General features: G+C 45.1%; 1 protein-coding gene across 1 annotated transcript in view; it reads left to right on the top strand.

Annotated features, from left to right (window-relative positions):
* Nucleotides 1-17,126, top strand: part of LOC120051061 (titin) — a 115,062-nt gene that overhangs the window by 57,277 nt on the left and 40,659 nt on the right. Inside the window, exon 7 of the mRNA XM_038997681.1 lies at nt 6,768-8,150. Coding sequence (XP_038853609.1) covers nt 6,768-8,150 — 1,383 coding nt within the window. The remainder of the gene's footprint in view (nt 1-6,767; nt 8,151-17,126) is intronic.

Below are 17,126 nucleotides of genomic sequence, written 5' to 3'. Positions count from 1 at the left end.
GAAGTTTACATACAGTTAGGTTGGAGTCATTAAAACTCGTTTTTCAACCACTCCACAAATTTCTTGTTAACAAACTATAGTTTTGGCAAGTCGGTTAGGACATCTACTTTGTGCATGACACAAGTAATTTTTCCAACAATTGTTTACAGACAGATTATTTCACTTATAATTCACTGTCTCACAATTCCAGTGGGTCAGAAGTTTACATACACTAAGTTGACTGTGCCTTTAAACAGCTTGGAAAATTCCCAAAAATTATGTCATGGCTTTAGAAGCTTCTGATAGGCTAATTGACATAATTTGAGTCAATTGGCAGTGTACCTGCGGATGTATTTCAAGGCCTACCTTCAAACTCAGTGCCTCTTTGCTTGACATCATGGGAAAATCAAAAGAAATCAGCCAAGACCTCGGGACCTTGCTCCTTGGGAGCAATTTTCAAATGCCTGAAGGTACCACGTTCATCTGTACAAACAATAGTACTCAAGTATAAATACCATGGGACCACGCAGCCGCCATACCGCTCAGGAAGGAGACGCGTTCTGTCTCCTAGAGATGTACGTACTTTGGTGCGAAAAGTGCAAATCAATCCCAGAACAGCAGCAAAGGACCTTGTGAAGATGCTGGAGGAAACCGGTGGGACCGGTGCACTTCACAAAATAGATGGCATCACGAGGGAGAAAAATTATGTGGATATAGTGAAGCAACATCTCAAGACATCAGTCAGGAAGTTAAAGCTTGGTCACAAATGGTTCTTCCAAATGGACAATGACCCCAAGCATACTTCCAAAGTTGTGGCAAAATGGCTTAAGGACAACAAAGTCAAGGTATTGGAGTGGCCATCACAAAGCCCTGACATCAATCCTATAGACAATTTGTGGGAAGAACTGAAATAGCGTGTGCGAGCAAGGAGGCCTAGAAACCTGACTCAGTTACACCAGCTCTGTCAGGAGGAATGGGCCGAAATTCACCCAACTTATTGTGGGAAGCTTGTGGAAGGCTACCCGAAAAGTTTGACCCAAGTTAAACAATTTAAAGGCAATGCTACCAAATATTATTTGAGTGTATGTAAACTTCTGACCCACTAGGAATGTGATGAAAGAAATAAAATCTGAAGTAAATCATTTTCTCTACTATTATTCTGACATTTCACATTCTTAAAATCAAGTGGTGATCCGAACTGACCTAAGACGGAATTTGTACTAGGATTAAATGTCAGGAATTGTGAAAAACTGAGTTTAAATGTATTTGGCTAAGGTGTATGTAAACTTCCGACTTCAACTGTATGTGTATGTCGGTCTGCCTCTCTTCGTGTTGGCATGCATGTGTGGCATTTGTGGAAGTCATTGTGCACACTAGAGGGTGTTAGGGTTGGGCAGTTTCCCGTATTTCTTTCCAGGGGCACTATTTCTTTCCAAGCGTTAAAAAAAATTCTAACAAAGTACTAGCGAATTACCGTAGCAGACGCTAGCTAAATGGTAACAAGCGCAAGTGAACATAAACAAATTGCAAGGATAGACACCCCAGCTCAGAAAGTTGTACAACTATCTAAAATAAACAAATATTAGACTGCAGGGATCTGGATCTAGGAGGGGATTGATGGTCTCTGCTGTAACCAAGAAGCTTGATTACCACTTGCTAACTTGCCACTTAGCTAGCAAGTTAGCAAACCAAATGCTTAGCTGGAGCCCTGAGCTGGAGAGAATTTATTTGTCACATCTTAGATAGTTCAACTTTTTAGTTAAAATATATTTAGCTGGCAAACAGTAATAAAGTTAAAGTATATCTTGATCACCTCTCTTGCGCTGCACAACACTGGATCGTCACATCACGAAAGCTCCTGTTTGCTCCTTGCGCTCTTTATTAAAAAAATATACCTATGTAACTGGCTCAATCAGCTACTTTGGGGAACTGCTTCACAATGGAAAAAAATGCAACAGGCGAAAAATTATTAAATCTGCTTTATCTATTAAACTAGTCCACAAGTTCACTGCAGGTATTTCTTTAACAACTATTTCCCCCCAAAAATGTTTCTATACAGTGCATTTTGTTACGTTCTAAAATGTATTCAATTGTTTTTTTCCCCTCATTAATCTGCATACAAGCAAAACAAAAACAGTTTTTTAGAAATGTTTGCAAATGTATTACAAATAAAAAACATATCACCTTTACATAAATATTCAGACTCAGTACTTTGTTGAAGCACTTTTGGCAGCGATTACAGCCTTGATTGGATGGGTTGGATGGGGAGCGTTGCTGCACAGCTATTTACAGTTCTCTCCAGAGATTTTCTATCTGGTTCAAGTCAGGGCTCTGGCTGGACCACTCAAGGACATTCAGAGACTTGTCCCAAAGCTACTCCTGTATTGTCTCGGCTGTGTGCTTAGGGTCGTTGTTCTGTTGGAAGGTGAACTTTCGCCCGTCTGAGGTCCTGAGCGCTCTGGAGCAGGTGATATGTGGTACCTGGTTTCCTCCAGACATGACGCTTGGCATTCAGGCCAAAGAGCTCAATCTTTGTTTCATCAGACCAGAGAATCTTGTTTCTCATGGTCTGAGACTCCTTTAGGTGCCTTTTGGTAAACTCCAAGTGGGCTGTCATGTGCCTTTTACTGAGGAGTGGCTTCTGTCTGCCCACTCTACCATAAAGGCCTGATTGGTGGAGTGCTGCACAGATGGTTGTTTTTCTGGAAGGTTCTCCCATCTCCACAGAGGAACTCTGGAGCTCTGTCAGAGTGACCATCGGGTTCTTGGTCACCTCCCTGACCAAGGCCCTTTTCCCCTGATTGCTCAGTTTGGCCCGGGCGGCCAGCTCTAGTTAGAGTCTTGGTGGTTCCAAACTTCTTCCGTCTGAGAATGATGGAGACCACTGTGCTCTTGGGGACCTTCAATTCCCCAGAACACAATCCTTTCTCTGAGCTCAACAAACAATTCCTTTGACCTCATGGCTTGGTTTCTGCTCTGACATGCACTGCCAACTGTGGGACCTTATATAGACAGGTGTGTGCCTTTCCAAATCATGTCCAATCAATTGAATTTACCACAGGTCGACTCCAATCAAGTTGTAGAAACATCTCAAGGATGATCAATGTTAACAGGATGCACCTGAGCTCAATTTCGAGTCTCGTATCAAAGAGTCTGAATACTTATGTAAATAAGGCATTTCTGTTTTCTATTTTTAATACATTTTCAAAAATTTCAAAAAACCTGTTTACCCTTTGTCATTATGGAGTATTGTGGAAGAGAATAAAAATAAAAATAAAACATTTTAGAATAAGGCTGTAACGTAACAAAATGTGGAAAAAGTCAAGGGGTCTGAATACTTTCCAAGTGCACTGTATATAGCGTATATATTTTTTGGGGGGGTGGGGGGGGTGTTGACAGTATTGAAAATTATACCGTGGGTATTTCAGAATACCTCTCTATATGGTATACCGCCCAAGACTTGAGTGTTGCCACAAATCCTTAAATGCCGATGCCATCTGTCAACCCCAGCCCGTCCCCTCACCCCACTTGTCTCCTCCACATAGTCTCATCCCAGTGCCACCTCCCCTTGCCAGTATACCCAGTGGCAGCCAGCCCCTACCCCTCCTCCATATCTCATGCCCAGTTCAGTTGATGAGGTCTGGGTTTTGGCTGAGGGCTTATGGGCTTAGAGCAGCGGGGGACCCCCTGTGGTGATCATCACCCAATCCGACCCCCAACTCCGCTCCTGTGTAGAGAATCCTCACACGGGGCACCTATATAACTTTTGTACTAATGCCCTCTCTTGTCCACTGAGGGGTGCTATAGCTAGAGCTGTGGCTACCTCCCTCCGCCCCTGCTGGGAATACCCTACACTCCATTAGACCTCAGATGGTATTGAATACTGTATGTCATCATGTTGTGGCTATTGTCATATAGCATTCCCATAACATCCCAGGGGCCACATGGCTATAGCACAGCTGAGACCCAGTGTTATGCTACTACACAGTAGGTCAGGGGTCGGCAACAGGCGGCCCGCGGGCCAAAACAAGGGGCAAGTGTATTTTCTGCCCCCCAAAGTGTTTTGGGAATAAAAAAATAAAGTAAAGTAAAGTATTCCCACGAATAAAAATGTAAAAAAGATATGTGAGATATGTGATCATGTCTCAATGTATGAAATTACTGTTATTTTCAAATACAATCTCTTTTTAGTCTTAGTTGTGGTCAATTTGTAGTGTGCATATTATTATGTTCTGGCACGCCGATCGGCCCACAGGCTGAATCAAAGTTGCCTACCCCGGCAGTAGGTGGTTCCACTAGCATGTTAGTCTAGGAATAGCGTGTGTGTGTGTGTGCGTGTGTGTGTGTGCGCGTGTGACTAAAGGCACGCAGCACAGTCTGGTACTGAATAAGTTATAAGCTGCAGACCGATTGGAAGCCTGAGGCTGAAAGATAAACTTCACAACGCTGCCTGTGGAGAATTGACTCCAAACTCCAGAGCTTTTCTGTGTAGAGAATGAGTCATTTAGAACTCGATATGGGGAAACTCATTCGATCAGTACAATATCTGAATGTATCTTGCGTTCATGTTTACCCCTGGAAGACTCCCCTGCTAGTGGAGGGGGGGGAAAAGTGACCTGTTATGACTCACCAACCATCTCTTGTCAGAGACACTCATGGGAAGAATAACAACTACCGCAATAATTAACAAACAAAACGTCCTCTGCTACAAAAGTCATGAGGTATTTATGTATTACAACTAAGTCAGGGTTATGTTGAGTGTCTCATGTTTCCCCATGTGTGAACATTAGCATAGCACGCTAGCTAAGCGTGTCTGCACTGAACAGAGTTGTGAGGATAAGGGCTGGGAACCTAGTGGAGCAGAAGTGCTGCAGTGACCTTATACGTGCCGAACAGCGCCATCGTGCTGCATTAGTCATGGAGTCAGTCACACCCCTGGAGACCTGCAACCTGTGGGCTCGGTGGATACTGTACCACGCCCTGGTTCGGTACTTGGAGAGAACCACGACGGCTACCAAGACATTCTGTTGCTGTTCATCACAGCTTCAACAGCTCCCCAGAGCATTGAGGGAGCGGCTCTTAAGTGCTCCTGCATTGTCTCTCGTCTCTGCTCTAACATACTAGGTCCATTTCTGTCATGTGGTGCTTTATTCATGTAAAATATGATAAAGAGATGCTCCATTTGGAGTTTCAGTATTCAAAAGGCTAGAGAGACAACTGGGGCAAAGTGGCCCAGCCTTACTGGGTAATCACTTCCTCTAAAACCCTTCCTCCTCCATTGCTCCCTCCTTCCATTCCTCCTCTCCTCAGAACCGGCACAGCTTACCCGTGCAGCTTGGCAGCATGGGGCTCTAGAATTTAACTAGCTAGACTGAACAGTCCAGGAAAGAAAACAATCCCATATTAATCACAACACGATTTACCTTGAATCTAATCTACAAAATGTAGATTTCCACCTAAGCAGCATACCCAAAAGTAATTATTTACAATGACAGGGCCCTAAACAATACCAACTGTAGTAATGCTTTTTACCTTTCTGTTAAAAATAGTCATAAATTGCTGAGGTGTATTCACTTTTGAGGACACCAGTTCAAGTACACAGTACAGATACTGTATCATAAAAATATGAAAATATAAAAAATCCTATACGATTTCGTTCCTATTTAACAAAAGTAAATATTCTAAATATAGTAACAATCCAATGCTAATTGACTTACTATAATATTTTACCTTGTTTATCACTGTAAAATAAAAATCATCATACTTCGTGACGGTACAAAATTGGCACCGTTTCATATAACTGACGACAGAGCATTTTCAGCCCAGCGTCCTCTGAGCGGCGCAGAGACATTCAAATGCCTGCCGACTCGTTACAACTTCAGCTTTAAGCACCAAGTGATTTTGTCCCTCTGTGACCACGAGAGTGGTCTAGTTTCAATTCTGCAAAATCGTTTGGTATTGTTTCATGTTGAGAGCTCTAAATCCATATAAGAACACAACAGCAAGATGAGACTGTTTTTGCGCCAATCGCTAGTCTCCCGTTTCATATGTCGTATGGTAGGCGGAGCTGCAAGGTTCGTAGGCGGAGCTGCAAGGATCACAGGCAGGGGAAATGTATCCTTTTCCTGGATAGGCCAGAAAATGTGGCATGTCGCGCCTTATTCAAATGAGGTGTCAGAAGCGGGACAACCAGAGCCTTCACAGAGGCTCTGTACGCAAACATGTCAATGCCTATACTGTACTATAAAACGGTGTGGTCTGTGCCTGTTTCTGTCCACTTGACCAAATTGCTGTGTTTGTGTCTGTGTTTGCTGAGTTCAATCACCTACTCACTATGAAGTAAACACAGCTTTCTCCACCTCCTAAAATCTCATTCAGTACACCAGCATGTCACTAGGGTAGCACGGAGTCAGCAGCCAAAAAGCCACAGTATTACCAGTCCCTCAGCGGGACTATTCATTCACACAGGGGTTACTGAGGCAACGGGCCAATGAGGATGCATGAGTGATTTGACACCCATGTTGCGTTTTGAGTGTTCAATGGCAAAATTAGAAATTGCAGCTCGTACACTACCAAAGTTCAGTTATATTGAATGGACCATCAATAAGTGTCTACAGCTGTAAAGATGTACACAAGGTCTGTTACTACTCTCATTTCTTAGACGGCATTGTTGAACTTGGTTTTGTTTTCAAAGTAAGTGAGCCCATTGAAGTTCACGCTTTTGTCTAGATGAGAGAGGGAGAGAGACTGTATGCATGTTTAAACTCTCTTCCCTCTTCACACACGAGGTGCCCTGGGCGATGGCTGGCCAGACGAGGCTTGCATTCCCACCGACCTGCCATTCACCCAAAGCGTCTCCACGGTGATCAGTCGCCATGCCAGCCACCTGGCGGCCAGCCCCGAGGACCGCCCTGACTCTGGCTGGCCCCACCGAGAGGCCTCGGCCGTGGGGGAGGAGAGGGAAAGCAACGAAGGAAACGACCGCAAACAACAGCAGAAGAAGAAGAAGAAAAGGAGGCCCCGGGATGATGTGTACGACCTGGTAGAGAACAGGGGCCATCCGGAGGCTCAGGCTGAAAACACACCCCTGTCAGAGGGCCACCACAGGGTCTCCCCCCGCAAGGACAGGGACAGGATGGATGGAGGCTGGGAGCGCGAAGAGCCAGGGAGAAGTGGAGGCAGGGGAAAGAGGGGCAAGAGCAGGAAGAAGCTTCCAGAAGAGTGGGGAGTCACAGCTGAGCCCTTCGTGCCCTCTTCTGCCTCTTCTGCCAATGACCTCCCTGAAGGGCTTTCTGAAGGGGTGTTAGACCAACTAGTGCCCCCCACCACCCATTCCCAGCCCCTGGAGAACCCCTACTCCAACATGGGGCTGAGTCCTGCCAGTGAGGAGTTCTACGAGGGCCTCTTCCCTCCATCTCTCACCCAGGACCTGCTCTCTCTCACAGCTCCCACCTCCCCTCCACCGGCCCTGGGCTGTGAGCTCCTGCCTACCGCCCCTGTCTCCATGCCCACCAGTCAGGGAGACTTCTCGCCCAAGGGCACCTTCCCCATGGCCTCACCTCCAGGAGACCCATTCACTGCTAGCTACCAAGACCTGCTCATGGATACAGAGAACGCTAGCATGGGCAATGCCAAAGTGGCTTTCTCCACAACCTTTCCCCTAGATTCCCCAGTTCATGAGTCGGGTGTCAAGGTGGTGTTTGATCATGACACCCCCATGCACGATGTCCATATGAAAAATGCCTTAAGTTTAAGCCCCACCCGGCAACCAGATCATGGCCTGTCCCCATTGGAGAAGTTCAGTGAGCTCACAGCGACCGCTCCCCCTTTCTCCCCCTCCGACAACTCCTGGCTCATCAATGACTCCAACTTCAACAACGACTCCTTTGAGTTCAGTGACATCACTCCAGGGCGCCCACTACCTCTGGGCCTAGCCTTCGACACACCCAGCCCAGCCCCCCTCCGCTCCCCCAAAACCATACCCGAATATCACCCCAGGGAGGGCAAATCCCCATCACAGAATATACCCACGAAGTCCCCCCCCTCCTCCTCCTCTTCCACCAAAAGCCCCACCTCCCCGGGGTCTGGTCTGAACCCCGCTGCCAAGCCCTTCTTCCCCAGCTTTGCCGAACTCACGGAGCCCCAGGTGGTGGTGGCCCCCATGTCTGAAGGTTTGTTGCAGTGGCATGTGCTCTCCACTAGGGGGATTGGAAGATTAGAGGAGTAGCCCCGTACCTTGCATGGGCATGCGGCGCTAAGACTGGGCTGGGACCGACTCAATAGCCCAGTCTAGACAGCCTGACTGACTAACATACACGTTCCCCGAAAAGATACACTCTGTCCGAGAGGCTTGGCTTTTTTGGGGGGGGTGTTTCCTCTCACCCACAAGGCACTGCTGCATCTGGGCAGTGCTGGAGTGTTCTCATTAACCCTATGGTATGCTACTAACCACCACACACAGCGTCACCAGTTTCCCCGGCACTTTCTTTCATAACCAGACCTCTCTTCCTTCCTGCGGGTATCCAGGTGTCTCTGATAACCGTCTAGTGTGTGTCTACTGGACCTCCGTGATTCGTCTTTGTCTCCTCTGGGTTGAATTAACATTGGTTTCCTTGTCTTCTTCTCTTTAGCTAACATTTCCTCCAGAGAGGAACCTCTAAACAGTTCTCTGGATGTTTTGTCCAAACCTCTGCAGTGCACGACCGCTCTCTAACCAAAGCCTGCCTGAATGAATGTACACTCCAATCAGATTCTCATTATCTCCTTCTCTCTTTCCATGTCCTGACGATTTTCATGTCCCTTTTGCCTCTACGACGGCCGCCCCAATAGGTGAGTCAGAAATCTCCTTGATCTTTTGGGGGAATATATTGTGGGAAATGGGGGTCAATATTTTCCTTCAAATCTACCAAGTTTCAATACCGGGAATAATTCATATTTACATTTACATTTAAGTCATTTAGCAGACGCTCTTATCCAGAGCGACTTACAAATTGGTGCATTCACCTTATGATATCCAGTGGAACAACCACTTTACAATAGTGCATCTAACTCTTTTAAGGGGGGGGGGGGGGGGGGGGGGTTAGAAGGATTACTTTATCCTATCCTAGGTATTCCTTAAAGAGGTGGGGTTTCAGGTGTCTCCGGAAGGTGGTGATTGACTCCGCTGACCTGGCGTCGTGAGGGAGTTTGTTCCACCATTGGGGTGCCAGAGCAGCGAACAAAGAGACCCGGGAAATACCACAGAATCAGAAGTTCCCATCTAAAGCGTTTAGAACCAAGATATGGTCATTATGTCAGGGTTCTCCCTTAATAAGAGGGGCGATGCTCCACCATGCAAAGATTTAAGAGCAAGTGAAACTGATATTTGGTAATGATAAAGTAACTATCCAATGACATTGTTGTGAATTTGCGAAACGTTCACAAATTCAGAGCATTCTCACGTTCCTCAATTAATTCAGCACATTTCAGCAGTGGTTCTCGACGCAGAGCGCACTCGGGATGCACAGAGCTCACCCCCAGTGTAACTCTGTAACAGCAGTCAAACCAAATTCAAATGACCAAAGTTGCTAAACTTGCGGGATAACCTCCTTCAACGAATGACAGAATATCTCCGGTATTTGGCCAAATGGAGTTGATGATTATACAGATAGCAGATCAGTTCATGAATAACCAAGAGATGAAGAGTGGAAATAGTTGAAATATCAAGGTATCTTAACAGGGACCAATTCTGTTTAAAAAACAAAATCCATATCTACTCTCATTGTTGATCACACATTCCCTACCGCAGATCTCACATGAGCAGCAAGAAACAAGACAGAGAAGCGGGTGAATTGTCATAGCGGGATTTTGACATGAATAGGCGAGAGAAGTGCTTTGATAAAGCAACCTCTGAAGATAGGAATTTCCATGCGAGACAGGGTAGGGATTTTGGGTTTCAGTGGGATTGGGACCGGATAGAAAAATAACCTCATCTAGGACAGGAGAAGGGAGAATTTTCCCTCATGCCTTTTTTTTTTTACAGACTGTGACAGAAATGCATATGTAGTGAATTGTGCATAGGCCTATCAAATTTGTGACTGTCCAAAGAGTCACAATGACAGCTCAAAGAGGCACACATTATTTTATAAGCTATACTGTAGAGGTTTCCTCTAGGGTTTATTAACTTCATTCGGGTCGTGTGTGCAGTCCGTGTCAATAATGCGTGTGCTTTGAATTCATGGTGACTTTGTGCGAATTAAATATTCTAGTGGCTTCCATGCAACAACCTGTTTGGATAATTGTCACGTTCGTCGTAATCCTCCTCGTCTGAGGAGGAGTAAGGATCGGACCAAAGCGCAGCGTGGTTTGAATACATCTTCTCTATTTATTATAACGAAGACGAAGAACACTTAAACAAACTATACAAAAACAACAAACGAACGTGAAGCTATAATTACAATAAGTGCAGACACAGGCAACTTACATATAGACATAGACAATAACCCACAACCCACAATACAAAACAGACTACCTAAATATGGTTCCCAATCAGAGACAACACAAAACACCTGCCTCTGATTGAGAACCATATCAGGCCAAACTAGAAAACCCTACATAGAAACAGACAACATAGAACTGCCCACCCCAACTCACACCCTGACCATACTAACTAAAGACAAAACAAAGGAAAATAAAGGTCAGAACGTGACAATAATGTGCAATTACATTTTTTGCTAATCTGCTGCTGCGCACGTTATGTATTTTGGGAAATTGCATTAGTGCCACATTGGGGAAACATTTTGTAATTTCCCAGGTCTTGTCATCATTTTTTGGGGGAAATGTGAAGTGTTCCTGGGACAGTCCCGGGATCCCGGTTACCCGTCTTAATCCCTAGTGGGAAATAAATTGTGGGAAAGTCTTGCGTTGCAATGCACCACAGTGAAGCAATCTCTTTGAGACAGGGCGAGATGGGCTGAAAAAAAGTGGCTTGGGGCTGAATCCAAGGAGGTGGGGACACTGGGACAGGAAAGTGGAATATAGAATAGAATTGAGAGAGAGGTTGTGTTAGGAGACAGGTACGCTTGTTTGAGAGCTCCAGATGTTGGCTAGCACCCCTTGGGTCTCCCCTGGTGCCCTGTGTGCTCTCTCGGAAGGCCAGGAGGGCTGAGTGAAGGTTAGCCGAACCCCCCGTAGAGTCGCTTACATAAGCTGCCATGTTCAGGCCGAGCGAACCCCACTGGTACCTTGACTCTCACTGAGCTGAGAGGGGTGAGCACCTCAAACCCCCTCGAACCCCTCCCTCCTAGGCAACTCGCCCAGAATGCACTGCAGCCAGAAGAGTATTGTCCAATAAGAGACCACGTTCAGCACACTCTCTACTCTCGCTGCTGTTTCACAGTATTTCTTCCATTTCCCCCTTACATAATAAAGATACTGGGATATACACACCTCTTCTGTTCTAGTGCAGTCATCCGGGGACGATGACTGACTCTTTAACTCCACAGTAGTTGCTCAAAGCAGCAAGTGGTAAACGAGCGTCACAGTCAGTTTTTTATCACAGCTTTATTTTAAGCCATGTGTACTGAATGTGCCCCTCAAGATACAGCTGCCACAGCCAATTAGATGCCGCCTTCACCATCAGGCAGCTTTAAGTGAGCGCACAATGCCCAAACTACACAATCTCTATATATTTATTAACTTTGGCAATCTGGGTTCCTCCGTGATGAAGAGTTATGACAGTCGCGAAACTCCCTCGGATTCACTTTGGAGAAATTGTCCAGCCGAGTAGCGTGTGAAATATTTGTTTATTTATGAGCGCCCCGGCGAGCTGCCAGTATATAAATAGATCATGTTGACACGCAGCGTTAAAGCGCAGCTCAGCAGGCACCACTCTGATTAATTGAAGAAGCGGACGAGTAGATACAGTTTACCGTTTCATCCCGCATCACTTCCTGTCCGTGGCTTCCTCATCAGCTCGGTGCAGCCAAAGATTCGTTCTAATGAGACGTGAGCCCGTTATTCACCTGTGGCGATAGATAGAGAAACAGTGAAGTGTATAAAAAGTGCTTTATTTGGTCTGGCACCTTGAGTCAGCCATCGCAGCAGGGCCCATTGTTCATCTAAAAGTGTATGGCTTTTAACAGTTGCACTCTGTTCCTTGAGATGAATAGCTTGATGTGTGGGTGGGTTTTGGGAGAGACACAGCTGTCTCTGTTGCCCCTCTGTAATTTGCCCTCTTTGTCAGTGTTCAAGGGGTGGAACTGTGTCACTGGGGGTGCTATTTAGGCCTTGTAGGAGACAGGAGATAAGGCTGCTGTGTCCCAGCTCATCCCTCACCCAGCATGCTATTTCCTGGGGATGAAGGACAAGATTAGCCCAACAGCAGTGTGTGTTCTGTTTCTCATGTTTTGTTCAGTGTTTGAAGTTCAGTAGACAATTGTTGTTGTTACCCATACGAGTGGAAAAGTGCAAAGGGCAAAATCCTTTGACAGCTCAGCCACTGCCACTCTGTGTGTGTGTGTGTGTGTGTGTGTGTGTGTGTGTGTGTGTGTGTGTGTGTGTGGGTGGGGGGGAAGGGGTCATTCATGTGCTTTTCATTTGGGCACAGGCCAGAGATTAAGCACCTTTCAGCTTCAGCGAAAATGATTCTATTTTAACAGCGTTTTAGTTTATCTCCAAGGTCTCAACACAAACTAGTATTAGAGTTCCTCTATCGGAGTAATTATCTCCAATATGGACTTCCATACATATGATAGCATTTCAGAGTGTTATCATATTGACTTGGTCTTGGTGGGGTGTGCGTGTGGTGTTAGATAAAGTTAGTCTGGCCTTGCTCCCCCTCATTACTGGTCTGTTGGTGTATTTATAGACCAACCAATACGGGGCATATCCTTGCCCTCACTAAGCCTCTCTACCATTCACAAACCCCCCACTCCACCTACCGCCTGTGACCCACTGTAATATTGATGGGATTTGTGTGGTTTAAATAAGTCGAGAATTCCTGGCCTTTTGAGGTGAGGCAGTCAGACTGTTAACTTGCCTCTGTGAATGACAACATCCCTTGGCCATTTGGGGGTCAGTGGGAGGAGTACAGCGCCTTAACAGAGGTGCCAACGTGCCACCGATGTGCCCCCACAGTGTCCCCCGTGTCACTGTGACTGCACACAGCAACAAAAGGAGTCAATGGTGTTATTTTAGGGCCGCGACCCAGAACAACGAAGCTTCATAAATATTCCAGCCACCTATTTTTATCTATGGTGCTTTTCACTGTTCCTGGGGGGCGGATTTCTTTCATAGGCCGTTGACGGATGGGATCCTACAAGGGACAAGAGTACAGTATTAGCAGAGTTGTCCATGTACTGTGAATTGATGGCTTGTGACGTGAAGGGGTAACCTATGTGATTTCACCATTGTGAAAGCCAGGACTCACACGGGTGCTGTTTTAGAAAGGGGTTATTATCAGGTAGTGGGGGCTATCTCTGTAAAGGTCCGAGCCAGTGGGGTTTGGATGGAGTTTTGTTCTATCTCGGTCATATTCCTATGAGAATATGCTGGAAGGCAGACAGCAACATTACACTTCTGTTATCACTGATGGGAAGAACACATTGGATCAGAGGGGTGAGGGCGATACGGAAAAACCCCAGGCCCTAGTCGTGTATCAATACCACGATCTCTATTCTGTAACACACTTTCTGATTCTCAAAAAAATATATAATACTCCATCCGTTTGACTTTAAATGCCTTAGTTTCTTAATTTCCTTAGTTGTAAGTGCAGCAACAGAGCAGGTTTTTCTTTTAAACCACCCGTTATAACAGTGCTAAGGTTGGGTTGGTGCCATCCACTGCTCTCTGTGCGTCAGCCACTCTAGAACAGCTGTAATTACATTGTAAGTGCTATTCTATTTCCAGTTATGCTGCGTCACATCACTGTCAGTCGCTTGCGTATAACCATCAATCAAGAAGCCAGTCATCCAACCTATAAGGTGTGTGGGGTTTCTGTGTCGCTTCCATTCCATTCTTCTCCACCAATAAAAAGGAGAGCGTGGCTATTCTTCGAAATACCATGTTTTCATTGGAGAAGATTTTATCTCGATAGGGGGTCATGCTGAGACCAAGGTCTCCTTCACAGATGAGCCCTGATGAGCATTTGAATGTGGAGTCGTCCGTGACGGTGTTGATCGGTGGATTTTTGCCACCAGCCCTGTCCCCTTGATGTGGTGAGACAGAAGCACCCAGGTGTGGGCTCAGGGCATGTGGTTATACAGTGAGTTCCAGAAGTATTGGGACAGTGACAAGTGTTTTGTTGTTTTGGTTCTGTCCTCCAGCACTTTGGATTTGAAATCCCCCCATTTTAGGGTAACAAAAATATTGGTACAAATTCACTTATGTGTATTAAAGTAGTAAAAAGTTGAGTATTTGGTCCCATATTCAATGTCTACATCAAGCTTGTGACTCTACAAACTTGTTGGATGCCTTTGTTGTTTGTTTTGGTTGTGTTTCAGATTATTTTGTGCCCAAAAGAAATGAATGGTAAATAATGTATTGTGTCATTTTGGAGTCACTTTTATTGTAAGTAAGAATATAAGAGTTTTCTAAAGACATCCACATTAATCCTGAATGAATCGTGAATAACGATAAATATAACCCCCCCCCCCCCAAAAAAATGCTAACCTCCCCTGTTATTGTAATGGTGAGAAGTTAGCATGTCTTGGGGGTACGGAACCAAAACAACACAAAATGTGTCACTGTCCCAATACTTTTGGAGCTCACTGTAAATAAGGCTTCTGACACAGCCCCCATGGAGACAGACAAACCTATCCACAGCAGGGCTGCTCTGCTGTCCACTGGCCCTCAGCAACATTGCAAAGTACAGAGCGGCAAGAGTTAAAGGCTTTGATTCCTTTGCTGTTCCTCTGAGAGCGATTGTGTGTGTGTGTGGGGGGGGGGGGGGGGGGGGGTTCTGTCTGGGTGATGTATTTTTGATCTAAAGGGAACAGCGTGACAGACAGTTGTTTGTTCATGTGAACTAGACGATGTGTGTGAATAGTGAAAATCCTTGTGGGCTTACATTGTCTTACTAATGCTTCAGAAAGCTACACGAAAAGGTGTTTATGATTTGAAGACTACTAGAGACATGGCAGACTTGAATAAAATGGAGTGTAAAATATTGTATAAATGTTACACAAATGCGAATGTTGTGAAAAGGGTAGGAAAGGTCAGATTGTTGATGAGATTTTTCCAGTGGTAGACAGTTATAGATGTGCCTTTGGGGAGGGTGGGGTCTGGCTAGTTGCCATCGTAACTGAGGAGCAGTTAATGTTGCCATGGGGATGGCAACTGATGCTGAGAACGTAGGCTGAGGCTAAAATATCTTTATCAGTGACGCACACATCCCAACAGTCATATATATACACACACACACACACACACACACACACACACACACACACACCAACCACACAGTAACATGACACTCACAAACAGATCGCAGTAGAATACATGTACAGTTGAAGTCGGAAGTTTACATACACCTTAGCCACATACATTTAAACTCAGTTTTTCACAATTCCTGACATTTAATCCTAGTAAAAAGTCCATGTCTTAGGTCAGTTAGGATCACCACTTTATTTTAAGAATGTGAAATGTCAGAATAATAGTAGAGAGAATGATTTATTTCAGATTTGATTTCTTTCATCACATTCCCAGTGGGTCAGAAGTTTCCATACACTCAATTAGTATTTGGTAGCATTGCTTTTAAATTGTTTAACTTGGGTCAAACGTTTTGGGTAGCCTTCCACAAGCTTCCCACAATAAGTTGGGTGAATTTTGTCCCATTCCTCCTGACAGAGCTGGTGTAACTGAGTCAGGTTTCTAGGCCTCCTTGCTCGCACACGCTTTTTCAATTCTGCCCACAAATTTTCTATACGATTGAGGTCACGGCTTTGTGATGGCCACTCCAATACCTTGACTTTGTTGTCCTTAAGCCATTTTGCCACAACTTTGGAAGTATGCTTGGGATCCTTGTCCATTTGGAAGACCCATTTGTGACCAAGCTTTAACTTCCTGACTGATGTCTTGAGATGTTGCTTCAATATATCCACACAATTTCCCTCCCTCATGATGCCATCTATTTTGTGAAGTACACCAGTCCCTCCTGCAGCAAAGCACCCCCACATGATGATGCTGCCAACCCCGTGCTTCACGTTTGGGATGGTGTTCTTCGGCTTGCAAGCCTCCCCCTTTTTCATCCAAACATGACAATGGTCATTATGGCCAAACAGTTTTATTTTTGTTTCATCAGACCAGAGGACATTTCTCCAAAAAGTACGATCTTTGTCCCCATGTGCAGTTGCAAACGGGAGTCTGGCTTTTTTTATGGCGGTTTTGGAGCAGTGGCTTCTTCCTTGCTGAGCGGTCTTTCAGGTTATGTCGATATATGACTCGTTTTACTATGGATATTGGTACTGCTGTACCTGTTTCCACCAAGATCTTCACAAGGTCCTTTGCTGTTGTTCTGGGATTGATTTGCACTTTTCGCACCAAAGTACGTTCATCTCTAGGAGACAGAACACGTCTCCTTCCTGAGCGGTATGATGGCTGCGTGGTCCCATGGTGTTTATACTTGCATACTATTGTTTGTACAGATGAACGTGGTACCTTCAGGTGTTTGAAAATTGCTCCCAAGGATGAACCAGACTTGTGGAGGTCTACAATTTCTTTTTCTGAGGTCTTGGCTGATTTCTTTTCATTTTCCCATGATGTCAAGCAAAGAGGCACTGAGTTTGAAGGTAGGCCTTGAAATACATCCACAGGTACACCTTCAATTGATTCAAATTATGTCAATTAGCCTATCATGTATGTAAACTTCTGACCCACTGGAATTGTGATACAGTGAATTATAAGTGAAATAATCCGTCTGTAAACAATTGTTGGAAAAATTACTTGTGTCATGCACAATGTAGATGTCCTTACCGATTTGCCAAAACTATAGTTTGTTAACAAGAAATGTGTGGAGTGGTTAAAAAACTACTTTTAATGACTCCAACCTAAGTGTTTGTAAACTTCTGACTTTAACTGTATGTTTAAATACAATTTCCTTTTTTCTCATGCAACCTCATTAGAGTGAAACTGATCATGTACATGGAAACAACAAAGCGTTACGCTGGACG

This window comes from Salvelinus namaycush, chromosome 7, assembly GCF_016432855.1.
Source record: "Salvelinus namaycush isolate Seneca chromosome 7, SaNama_1.0, whole genome shotgun sequence".
Classification (NCBI taxonomy): Eukaryota; Metazoa; Chordata; class Actinopteri; order Salmoniformes; family Salmonidae; genus Salvelinus; species Salvelinus namaycush.
Note: the sequence above shows the minus strand (reverse complement) of the source record. Positions and strands in the feature narration are given on the sequence as shown.